Here is a 12,373-nt window from a genome sequence, read left to right on the forward strand (position 1 = left end):
CCACAATATATATATATATTTAGTGTCATTATAAAATCCTTTGATCTCTCATTGATAATCGTAGCGTATCGTTTCCATAGTGTAGTGGTTATCACGTCTGCCTAACACGCAGAAGGTCCCCGGTTCGAAACCGGGTGGAAACAGGGCTTCTTTTTCATATTTATTTTGTGCAGTTAAAAAACAAAACTCCAAACTTAAAACGCACAAAACTCCAAAAATAAGATTAGACTTATGTTGATTTTTGAGATATAGTATCGTTACATTTCTGTACTTCTCAGCGCCTGACCGCCGTGGTGTGGACGGCGTCTTGGTGAATTTGCAGTTTAATACAGCGATAAAACAAGTGCCAGACAATGTCGGAACGTACTGAAATATACAGTAACCATAAGACGCCGACCCGAAAAAGTGTTCACAAACGGTTAATCTCAGAGTCCGTCCTCAACAGTCTATCCCCCACGGCATGACATCACTGCTGGACGGAGCAGTAAGGAGTGGTTACTTTTGGAAGAAACCCCGTCCCAAATCAATGGAACATATCCCCACACACAGTGCTATCGTCCGCCCCAACGAAGTATATACCCATCGGTAGTCGTCCAACTTTACTGTTATAGGCTATACGAAATTAAGTCTTGTTGGGGGGGAAAAGTCGGCTTTGTGGCCCAAAAGCAACAGTCGCCGCCGCTGGATGGTTTGTGATTTTGAAGAGTTTTGCTCCCCAGCATGGTAAGTCCCGAGTTGTTTGTGCACCAGTCCGAGGCTCCAGTCGTGTCTTTGGGACATAGTCTGAAACAATGAATGGAGTCAACTTTTCTAACTAAATATCAACAGCTGCTTCTGAGGAGCAGAAGAACCCCATGAGGTCGGAGTCAGCCACCTTTAGCTGGGCCGCACGCTTGCAATTTTAATTCAAATAAGACGAAAAGCTATTTTCTTTAGTGTATAATGTACCGTTCCTGACGCTGTGCTAAGCTATACATTCAGCATTTATGGAGCCTGAAGCGCCCCCATCCGGCAGCAAATCCTTACTGCGCCACAGCGACTGGCACGATTAAAATAGCAGACAGTCGTGGTTATGCTCGTCATTGGTAAAACACGTCGCTTGAAAGAACTAACCCTGTATATTCCATTCTTTCTGCCTGTTTTAACCGCTTTTTTTCTCCGTATTATTGTCGGATCTTAAAGCATAGCTTGGTGGAGAGCAGCGAGACTCGCCAGATTATCTGTTGACCATTCAATATCAGCTAAAAGTAATGTTTCGGTTACATATAATTATACATTACATTATAATGTAATGTCTAATAATGTAATGTATACATTATACATACATTACATCATTAGAAAGGTTACTGGACACACTGGTAGCACGTGGCAGGTTTCCATAGTGTAGTGGTTATCACGTCTGCCTAACACGCAGAAGGTCCCCGGTTCGAAACCGGGTGGAAACACGTTTCTTTTCCCAGAGGTCACAAAGCAGCTCTCACCTTTCCTGATGTGATCCAGGCGATAGAAGTTTCTATCTTCACTATTTGTCTGGGAATAAGCCTTTAACAGTTTGACCCAATGATAACATTATTTGTCATTATGCAAAATTCCGTGTTGCTTTGCCTGTAATGTGATTACCGTACACTGTGCCTTTAGGGGGTGCATAACATGTCATCTCCACATTAATGCATGCGTGAAGTTTAAGTTGTTGGCTTGATGTGTGAAGCTGATGCTGACCCACTCTGAATTCAGTCAGGAGCAGAAACTTTAATCCAATGTCTGGGCTGTAAGACTTTCTTGGGGTTTATGAATGAGTTATTGAATCATTAATGGCTTCTTGCAACCAGCTGCAGGAAATACAGGAAATGCTTCTCTAGGTGGAACAAGTCCAGCCTTCACTCACCACGGTTTGCTGAATTGTCCCAGCTGCCCTACTGTGTAAAAGGCTCACACTGGTTCTCATGTGGGGAACACTGCCATCATCTCGATGGTTCGAGACATTTGGATCTGACACCATCCGTTTGCTAATGAGACTGCCGGGGTCATTATTAGCTTTGAGACGTTACGAATTAAGAGTTCAAGTGCCAAACTGTTAAAAAACATTTCCTGGAATAAAACCCCCGAATAAGTGAAGTCTGAGGACGGCTTCACCTTTTTTGGGACCTTAATTTAATGCTGCCTTTCGCTATATGTCAAAAGGAATTACACTGGCGACTGTCGTTAGAAAGGAAAAAACTCTACGGGAATCAGGAAGTCAGACATAGTTTTGACTCAGTGGAACAATGGCGTGAAGAAGGGCACATTTGGGAAGATAACCGCCTGCACCTAAAGATGAGTCTGATTCCATTCTGCCCGTTTCTGCTCCGCCAGCGCGGTCAGCTTGTTTGACATTGAACCGAGTCGTTAAAGTGGAATTGTGGTGAGATTCCTGGGCAGATTAAAGCGTTTATGGGCTGGCATGGGGTCAGTTTTAGAGCTTGAGTCACTCGGTAAGAAACTCTTTGATGGCTTCCTGCTGTCTGCGCGCCACAGACAGACTCTGACGCTGCGCTGGTGTGTTGGCACTCTTCAGAACGCTGCCCTCGGGGAAAAATAACACACATCTGACCTATTTGGAAAAAAAGGCGGCCGTGATTTCTGTCTGGGCTGTTCTGCATCGAGCCGTACTTTTAAACTGCCAAATAAATCCGCTGGTACCAGAGGCATCGCTGCACGCTGGGAACACTGCTATAAACTGGATGTCATTCAACGTCCTGTTTCACACCCAATAATTTATTTACAGCAGCTAAACAAGAAACACCCCCAACACACACACACACACACATTTGAAATGATGCACATGCTTTTGATCAGTATGAACAAAGCCTGTCATTACACTCCTGATAAACAGAAACAGGGTACGCCTGTTTTTTCTTGCTAGGAAGCCGAGGAAGGTGTACCTGAATGGTGCTTTGATATGTATTTGTCACAAGTCATATCAAATCTAAATCTAAAGCTGTCCTTATTTTTACCCGGTGGGTCCGTATTATCCACAGCTGCATTAATATTTAGAGAGGCTCAGGCAGCGTAGTGCCTCAAGTGTCTCTTTCACTTGGTCCCTGGCTGGTTAATGCCCTCTGAAGGTCTGTGGAGCCGGCGGTGAGTGGGCTGTTATGGAAACTTGTGATGAAGCTGCACTCCTGCCCACATCCTCTCTGCTGAGCTCCTAAATGGAGTTTCACAAAAAAGCTGGTGGTTAAACCACCAGGCTGATGACAGCGTTCCCAGTTCGCACCAGCTCACCGGCTTTTAACGACCTTCATCTGATGTAATTGTCTTTTCTGCACAGAATGGACTTTTCTAATGGTCAAACCTGCAGTAGACCACCCATATGGGGGATTTATGGGAATAGCGTGTGATAAACACGTTTACGCTAATACACTATAATCACTTTTTCAAATAAAACTAATTCCACTTGTGTATACCCTTCTGCATCGGTAATTTATCACTCAAACATGAGGCCCCGGGATAATCTTTGAGGCGTTACGGCATCGGGCATCACCCTGATGTCCACAAGAACCCACTAGAGATGCATGAAGAAACCCTTTAGCTTTAGCGTTAGCTAGACAGTACGTCTCTGCTCTACAGTCGACACCACTTCATTTGTGTCTTCACTCACCCCCCCCCCCACACACACACACAGCATCAGAGTATCTTGAGTAAAGTAACTTGTCAGTCAGAGTGTTCCCTGCTGACAGCGGCGGACCTCCCAGGTGTTACTGGAACAGGACAGGAGGAAACAGGATATAGATGGCTAGCTGAGAGGAAGTGAGCGTAAAGGAAGCACACGCGTGGGTCCTTTCCTTATGCAATAAAAGAGGGAAACTAGACCTTTCAGGGCTGCATACATTTCCGAACATCCTGTCTGCGTCCCTCTGCTCTCTGTGGAACAGATGAAGTGGACTCCTTTAACAGCCAGATCCTGTAGATTAGCAGCCATTTTAGAAGCTGTCTGAAAGGATGTTTTGAGCTACTCTGGCATCCATTTACTCCGACCCATTTTTCAAGTCCTCCTTGTTCAGTCTGCTTGTTCTGGATTGGAAACCACTTCTGCTGTGAGATCCTGTCTTTTTGTACAAAAATGCCCATAATGCACTCTGTTCATGTGCCATTTATCACTTTAGGAATGCACAAACCGATTTGAGACCAGTCTCTCTGGTAACCAATGTGTATAAACTCTTCATTTATCCATTTTTGAAAAGCAGATATGCCACAATCACTCTGTAATAGTAACATTTGTGGTTATAAATACCGATTTTCGCACTTCTGAAATCAACTGACCTGTAAATCACGATAACTTTCACTGTGATGCGGACTTTCACCTGTAGAATAAATGACCCTCTGTGCACCTCCATTGACGCGACATCATGGCCTGCTTGGTGTGTTGCCCCGGTACCGATCTGAGACCCAAACCTCCTTTTTTGTGCCCGCAAAACATTGAATTTATGTTAATTTGGAATACAATACAAATACTAATATCTCTGGTCCCAGAAATACTCATGCAAATCCTGACCTCTAGCACCGTCTCTGAGGTGTATCTCTCATAAATATTTCATGTGGGTCAGACAGGGAGAGAGGGGGGGGGGTGTTTTGTCTCCCGCTCCTCTCTGCAAAAGTAGCGGTGAAAGCGGAGAAAATGACTTGGCCGTTTCCTGCCCGTTCTGGAAATCCCCATTTGTCACCACAGCTTCCCTCCCTTTCAAAGAGAAAAACAGTGTCACCTTTACAAAAGCTTGGAGATAACTCCACCCCCCCACTACACACACACACACTGCCTAAGAATGAGATAATACAGGTTGTTCTTTTATTGTTTGGACCAAAATCCCCCCCCATCCTCATCCTCATCTGTTCTTCCTCCCTGCAGAACTGTGCCTGAAGAAGTGGACCTGCATTTCCGACCCACCTTGGAAGACCATGCTGTCCCTCCTCCTGACCACAATACTGGCCGTCCAAGCTACGGGTGGGTGCCCCCCCCTGCATGCGCCCCGTCTCTGCTCCTCCATTAGTGCCGAGCCATCACAGCAGGAACGTGCTGCCTTCTGTTTTAAAGAATACACCCCGCCAGGCCTTTCAGTCCCCCCCCCCCTTTTCCGCAGCTTCGCTGAACAGAAACAGGCAAAGCGAAAACCGGACGACTCCCACAAAATAATCTGCCAGTGGCCTGGAAGTTACAACCCCTCCCCGTTTAAAGGCCTCCCCCGGCAGATCGAGACATATTACAAAATATTTCCTTTAAGTTTTTTACGAGGGTCACCGCGGGCCCCCGCTTCGGTTATTATCCAGCTCATAAGGAAGAATAGTTTTGACCTTTTCCGTACCAGTTCGGATGGGAATTTCAGGGCGGGAGAGGCCCGGGGTGAAAACTGCTACAAGTGCATTTCATCTGTGTGACTCATGATGGGGAGTGAGGCTGAAGTCACATTTATAACAGAGCTAAACAGCTTTGTGGCTGCAGTTTTAAGACCCATAGCTCACGCACAAGTTTCACTTCCCCAGGATTGCTTCAGAAATAAAATAAAAAAATGCTGCGGTGTTAAAATGAGACGCACAGTCCGTCCGTGAGTCCGGGGGGGGGCCGACAGCGCGTATGTTCGAACGTGAGCGTTGGCCCAGGTTCCTCACGGAGGTTCCTACAAACGTGCTCAGCCGACTTTGGCGAAGAGTTGAAGAACTTTTTACCCGATGGAGGAAAAAAAAAAAAAGAAGCCACATTTGAAAATAGCTGCAAATTGGCCTCCTCTCTGGTCGAGCTCACACAACCTCCTGTCGGCCATCAGCGGCACATTTCAGCGACGTCTCGGCGGACCTAAGTGTCTTCAGTGGTTCATTAGGGATCTATTCTCTCCCCAGCACAAACAAGCCCACGGCCTGCTCATTACCCACCGTGTGACATCGGCTGTCGCGCTGGCTCCTCTCACTGCAGGAGAGGAGGAGGGCTGTTTGGGACTGATGGAGTTCTTTAACTCACGGGTAATGGGCTACTGTGGCCTACGCAATGATTATTTCTCTCCGCTAACTGGAGCGCTAAGTGAATTAGCTGGGGCCTCCTTTGGCGCGACAACTTGGTGCATTATTATTATTATAATTGACGCTATGCTAACATGTTCCGAGGGATTCAGGTGCATTTTAGAGCAACACGGGGAAAAAAAGTCAGATGTCAAGTGTAGGAGCACACTGCGTTCCCCTGGTTCCTCACTGGGAATATTTTCTATTAATTTGCCTTGTAGCCAGCTGTGCTGATGCTCAATTAGTCCAGCTGCTAATGTTAGATAGGCTAACTCCGTGGCTCCTGCCAGATCACAAGGGCATTGTTGGGTAAAGTTTAACACAAGGACGGCAGAGGACAGGACTGTCACCCCGGCGCAGTGACACTCTGTGCAGCTTCCAGCTGTATCCTGACTCAGTAGTCACATGACGGATCATCTAACTATGAAAGTTCCCTCAGATGTTACTCAGAAAGGAGTCCACAGGCAGGAAATCTTGTTGGACCAACTCAGCGATACGGCGTGATCGTTATTGTACATGCACATTTGTGACACTTGGGCCCCCGCGCTGGCTCAGGGGCTAATTTCTTCTGGTTGTTTTGCCTGCTGGGCTAGCGTAACGTAGCGTAGCGTAGCCCCCTGGGCTACCAGGTCTTTGTAGCCAAACAATGAGATACAGTTGCATTCGCACCAATGCAAAACTGGAAAGCTGACCTGATTTTACTCTGTGAGGAGGGCTGTAAGCTAATTCACATTAATTACCAGAGCTGGAATGACGGCGTCAATTGCAGCAGACGCGTGTTGTGGAAGCGCTCCAAAGTCTGAATCTAGCCCACTCACGTCCACATCTCTGGCGTACTTTTTAAAGGTCCGCTAACCATGAATGTCCTCCTTCTGTCCTCCTTTTCCCTTCACAGCAATTGATTCTGCAGAGAGGGGACACTTTAGCCTGTGCAGAAATTCAATTTAGGGTTATTACCCCATATCAGTGATGTTCTTGCTAATTTGATTGCGTCCAGTGAAGTATCCTTTTAAAAACAATCGAGGGCAAGCGCAACAAAGATTGGTTTCGCCGCAGTGCGTGCATAATGACCGCTCTCCGCCGGCCTCCCTCGCGCGCGCTTTCCCGCCTGCTCTTTTCTCACAGCTGAGTGAAAAGCGTAGATTACTCAACAAGCGCCTCATGATTATTTCAACGAGCCCTAAAAATGCTTTCCTGTGGTGTTGTTAAATAATTGATATGGTTAATATGCAGAGACTGCAGCTCTGGAGGGGCCGAGGGGCCCGGAGCCACGTGTGGGTCGGCTGTGTGCCTACTGGGCCGTGATGAACCGACGCCGGTGTGTGCTTGGAAAGCAGCTGCTGATCCGGTGACACCTTCCCCGAGGTGGTCGTGTTGGGAAGCGGCGGCGGTGATGTCAGAGACTCGCCGGCGTCGACACATTGACCCTAACGTAACACAGCAGATGACACGCCCGTCGCCGGAGTGGGTCAGAAGCGGAATTCTGCAAGGATGTAAAGGAGCAGCTGCAGATGTTTCTCCTCTTGAGGCCCGTGACAGGTCCCGCAGTCCTGCTATTGATCGGGAGTCATTTTTGCATCCCCCACCCCCCCGAATCCTTCATTAGATTAGCTCAGTGATAAACCGCAGCTGGCAGAACGGCGTGGGCCGCCGCCGCTTTGTTGGTTCCCGCGTCTGAGCCGTGCAGAATGCAGCCGGGGTCGGCTGCCGTTGGCTTGATTTTGAGGCTTCTTCATCATCGCCGTCCCTTTTCTCCAGCCTCCGGCTCATCAAAAGCTCTCTGTCACACTCATAAGCCAGAAGCTTGTCCTTATCTCCCCGCTGTTCCTCAGCCCGCTTTATTATCTGACTGCCAGAGCCCATTAACAGGTTATTGACGGGATATGAGGAGGCATACGTCTATGAATAAGGCAAGACGGGTGCGGAGTGGGAGGATGAGAGGGGGGGGAGAGCAAAATAGCACAACAGTAAATCCTATCTTGATTTATTGTGCCGCTGAAAATAAGCAAGTCATAGTCTTCCTTATCTGCCATCGGCTGCATCTCTCCTTGAGTGAGGGCACTCGTATGCTGAGCTCCAGGAGAAGGAAAAATGGGAATGAAAGAGATTATGCTCCGAGCTTAATGTTGAAAGTGACCCCTTTACATTATAGATGGCTCTAAATCTGGCTTAATCTCCTCCGTATCATGGCTTTTTCACCGGCGGGCCACTGGAAAACGTGCTGCTTAAGACACAGACACAGCTCCCATGGCCAATGTTTGGTCCTTCTTTGGTTCTTTCATCCTTTCGAACAGCATGGCAGCCTGATGCAGCTCTCCCCATTTTCCAGAGATTGGTGACAGTACCACAACAATACTCTGTAAAAAAAAAAAAAAAACCTCAGATCTTTTCAGTCAAGTTCTTTGATGCTGAGGTGATTCAGAAAGACCTGCGACAACGTCGCGCTGCAGTGACCATTACCGACGGATGGGGGCAGTGTTGTAAAAGCCTACTTCTGCTCTCTGCCTCGTTGCCCACTAAAACCCCACCGTCGCTGCAGTCTGTTGGTACTGCATGTGTTTACTCTGCTGTGTCAATATTACCTTCTCCAGCACCGGTGCTCGATTCGCCTTATTTGCTCAAATCATGGGGATACTTCCTGTCTCGTCATATGTTTCCGCGAGGCTTTAGATGGAGCCCTCAAACACGCGCGCTTGCTGTGTTTGACAAATGGCTCCGGCGATTGTGTAAATAGCTCTGCTCACTGTCTGTTATTGAATTTTATACAGTGGGAGTGAGAGGTGCTAATCTTTGTGTGGTTGTAGCTCGATACTGAGCCGAGTCGGAGTTGCATCGCTTTATTGAGCCGCTCCTCTGGATCCCGTGTCCAATTCCTCCGACAGTATGTGAAGCTATCAGGAGTTCTACAGATGTGGAATATCAATGTGCTCTCTGGTGCATCGCGGGGGGGCTGTGTGTGCTTATCACATGAATGACGCAACCGAAGCCACATTTCGCATCGATCCCGTCCCGAGAGATTAGAACTCCGCCATTAATTGACATTTCAACGTTCAAAAATCGGATTCCACTTACGATCCACTTTTCCAGTTTGCGCTGAAGACGCGGACGCGCGACTCCAGCGGCTCTTGTTTCTGTGGATGGAAACCGATGATGATCAATAGAACCCTAACCCCCCCCCCCAATCTGCATATATTAAAGAGTAAAAGTCATTTTTAGGTTTCTCAAACCTCACCGATGTGCTGTTAAAGCCCCACATCAGCACTTTGCACTCTGCTTGATAATTAATAAAGCTTATGTTTCGATAAATTAAAACATGCTCTGTGCACTCGCACGTGACACAGGCACCTGCGTTTCACTCCTGCCCAAGTGTTTAATATTCATTTAGGAGTGCTGCTTTACACAACAGATCGCATCACCAGGCTTCTCACCCTGGACTAAGACCACATTTCAGCTTGGTTTATTAATGCAATGTGGAATTTATTAGCCTTGGGCTCATTATGCAAACAGCACGCGGCATATTGCTCTTTTCTACCCATTGAAATGTTGTTATTTGTTCCTCGAAGTTGTGCGTCGCCTCTCACATCTCACATCAAAGATGGGGAGTCAATGTTGGGAGTGGGGATTCCATCCCGTTCACATCCAGGGCTTCATTAGTTCTCCTTCTCCTGTTGTTGGCTGCTCTCGCACGATTCCAATCCCGTTTGCTCCGTCTGTTTCTCCTGCAGTCATCCGTTGAGGGCTGGTTGCTGGAGCGCACCTCCGCCGTCGGTGCCCGCCGCTCCGCTAATTCGGCAGCTGTTTCAGAAGGTTTTTAGCTTGTGTGTTTCAGAGAGGAACCAGGAACCACGATTCACATTAGACTGTGACGCCCCTGTCCTATAGGTCTTCACCAAAAGAGAATAATTGTACTCCCACCTGCCTGGCACATGTAAACGCTTCCATTTCTGCATTCCAAACAATAAAGAAAGGCTTCCGCTGCATTTTCCAGTCATTTTGCAAAACTTACAGCCCTCATGCTGTCACTTGTTCCAGCCCCCACCTGGCTGATACTATAGGAATAACAAGCCTGGAGCAGCTTACTGTATATTACGCGCGTCTGATGAAAGCATAATGGAGCGCCTTGTTGACAGCATGGAAGCAGCGGTTGGATTTTCGTTCTGAAGGCAGATAGCGGCGTGGAAATCGTCTCCTCTCTCACCATTCCTGTGCAGCCCTGCCAACCAGGGCCGTTACCAGCACTCACAGAGGGCATAATGAGTTTATTTCATGTCAGCGGCGAAAGTGCCGATCTCTGCCTCACCGGCACTCGAATGGAGCCGGCGCCCATAAACACAAAGTGCAGCGTGTAAATCCGCGCGTCTGACATCTCCCAGCGCGGCTTCTGGGTGTCTTTTCTTCGCGAGGTTAGACCAGGACGCCAGACCCCAGCACTTAGCCCCTGAAAACAAACCCACGACCCCGGCGCCAAGGTGCGGCTCGACCCTCTCACCAAAGACCACTTGTGTTGTAATCTTCGACTTCTACTACTGGCACTTGTCTCCCCCAAGATCACGGGGTGTGTGTGTGTGTGTGTGTCAAGTGCGAACTTGAAGAGGGACGATCAACAGTCGGGTCTGCAGGTAAGAACGCTATTTGGTGTAAACAGCAGCAGGAAGACAGCCAAATATTGGCTTGTGGTATTTCACTTTTGACAACTAGAGCCTCACAAGGGCTCTTTGTGAGGTCGGGTGGGCTGGTTTGCTTTATCCTGCTTCTCTGCCCTTGTTTTGCCTGTGCTCCTCTTGGATTCTCTCCATGTGGCCCCTGTGTTAGGCTGCGTTCTCTCAGGACCGGTTGGTCACCAGACACAGAAGAAGTGAAAGTGGAAGCAGCAATATCGGGAGAGGGAGGGGACTATGGATCTCTCTCTTCTTTGACTGAGATTAATGTCCGAGGCTCAGCCACAGCCTCCTCTCTAGGTTGTTTGCTGATATTATCTCCAAGATTTAGACCAACGTGGTCCTTCTTCCTGTGCCTCCCTCGGCTCCCCTCCCATGTTGCTTCACGTGTAATTCATCCCGTCCACGGGAGTGATTTAATTGTTCTCAGTGAGACGGCCGTCGCTGACTCCTTCGCACTGAGAAAAGATTAAAAAAAACTGCCCGTCAACTATTCATTACCCCAAAGGTTGGACCACCTCCAAAACCAGCCAGAATACACACCGCAGAAATGTCCTCACATATCTCCAGTGACGGTGGCATAATGCCGCCTGCTCCTGCCATACATCGCCCTGATAACTCTCTCATGGTGCGCTGTAGTACAGCACAGCTGATTGAATGTGGAGGCAGTAAGTGGGGTAGAATAACTGTCCCCAACTCAGAGCACCTGAAGTGCTTTAGTAAAGGCCAAACCCCCCTCTCAGCAGGGCTCAGAGGATTGCATATTTCCACAGAGGCTCTCATTTGTGCCAGGTGAAAATTATAGAGCTACATCAAATTTATTTACTGATAAAATGGCGTTAATCGGCCATCTGTCCTGCACGTTTCAGTGCCTCCCTCTGCTGCACTTGTGAGATGAACCACTAGGTGGCAGTGCTCCTACAGAGGAGCGCATGGGAAGGGCTGACTCGGTCAAGGCTACTTTGTTGGATATGGCTGAACGTGATTGAAAACAGGCCCGCCTTGAATTAGCGACGCCCGTTCACGCGGGCCCACCGGAGTAAGGACTCGCTTGTTGTTAATAGTGGAATACATTTTTCGCGCCGCCCCAGCAGTCGGCTCTCCTTCGCTGCAGACTCCTCATTGACATTGGCTGTGTGATAGATGGAGCTCAAGAAGGGGTGAAGAGGCTGAAATGCCACCGTGATTATGACAATTAGAGAGGATGAGCATAAAGTGAAGTGCATTGCTTCAGGGGCCCGACTGGCTTCTTTTTCCTCTCCTGTGATGCTGATGAGGGGTTCCGGGGAGAATAGAGAATCCACAGGAATCAATGGAGAACGCTGACTAGCGTGGACGCGCGATGGCCGCCAATCCCCTGTGATTATGCGGCGTCCTCTTTGCTCATGGCCCAGACTAGACAAACAACGCACACAGGCGGATGGAAAAAATCAGCAGCTTCAGGGCTAAAGTGATGGGTCGGATACACAGGCAATGTTCCCACTCCCAAGAGTGGTGCGCTGCCTCTTTAAAAAAAGATATATCTATATATATAGATTTATCTCATGATTTAAGTAAAGCTTTACTGATATTGTTGCTGCCATCAGCTGAGATGAAACACACTCAACCACTGCTAGGATGCAAAGCCTGTAGAAACACAAATAAATCCTAATGCTTACTTCTGGATCCAACACCGGCTTCTTCTTCTC

General features: G+C 48.1%; 1 protein-coding gene and 2 non-coding genes across 5 annotated transcripts in view; all 3 read left to right on the top strand.

The window, feature by feature from the left end:
• Positions 1 to 70: 70 nt before the first annotated feature.
• trnav-aac (transfer RNA valine (anticodon AAC)) lies at positions 71 to 143 on the top strand. Its single transcript has one exon. It is a non-coding gene; the product is annotated as a tRNA-Val (tRNA).
• A 448-nt stretch (positions 144 to 591) lies between these two features.
• The window catches only part of cd276 (CD276 molecule), a 47,903-nt gene continuing 36,121 nt past the window's right edge, over positions 592 to 12,373 (top strand). Inside the window, 2 exon segments of one of the 3 annotated variants that reach the window (NM_001190365.1) lie at positions 592 to 723; positions 4,886 to 4,981. In NM_001190365.1, the coding sequence (NP_001177294.1) occupies positions 4,936 to 4,981 (46 nt within the window). In that variant the 5' untranslated portion in view covers positions 592 to 723; positions 4,886 to 4,935. 3 annotated transcript variants of the gene reach the window in all.
• trnav-aac (transfer RNA valine (anticodon AAC)) lies at positions 1,373 to 1,445 on the top strand. Its single transcript has one exon. It is a non-coding gene; the product is annotated as a tRNA-Val (tRNA).

Source organism: Takifugu rubripes, chromosome 13 (genome assembly GCF_901000725.2).
Source record: "Takifugu rubripes chromosome 13, fTakRub1.2, whole genome shotgun sequence".
Taxonomy (NCBI): Eukaryota; Metazoa; Chordata; class Actinopteri; order Tetraodontiformes; family Tetraodontidae; genus Takifugu; species Takifugu rubripes.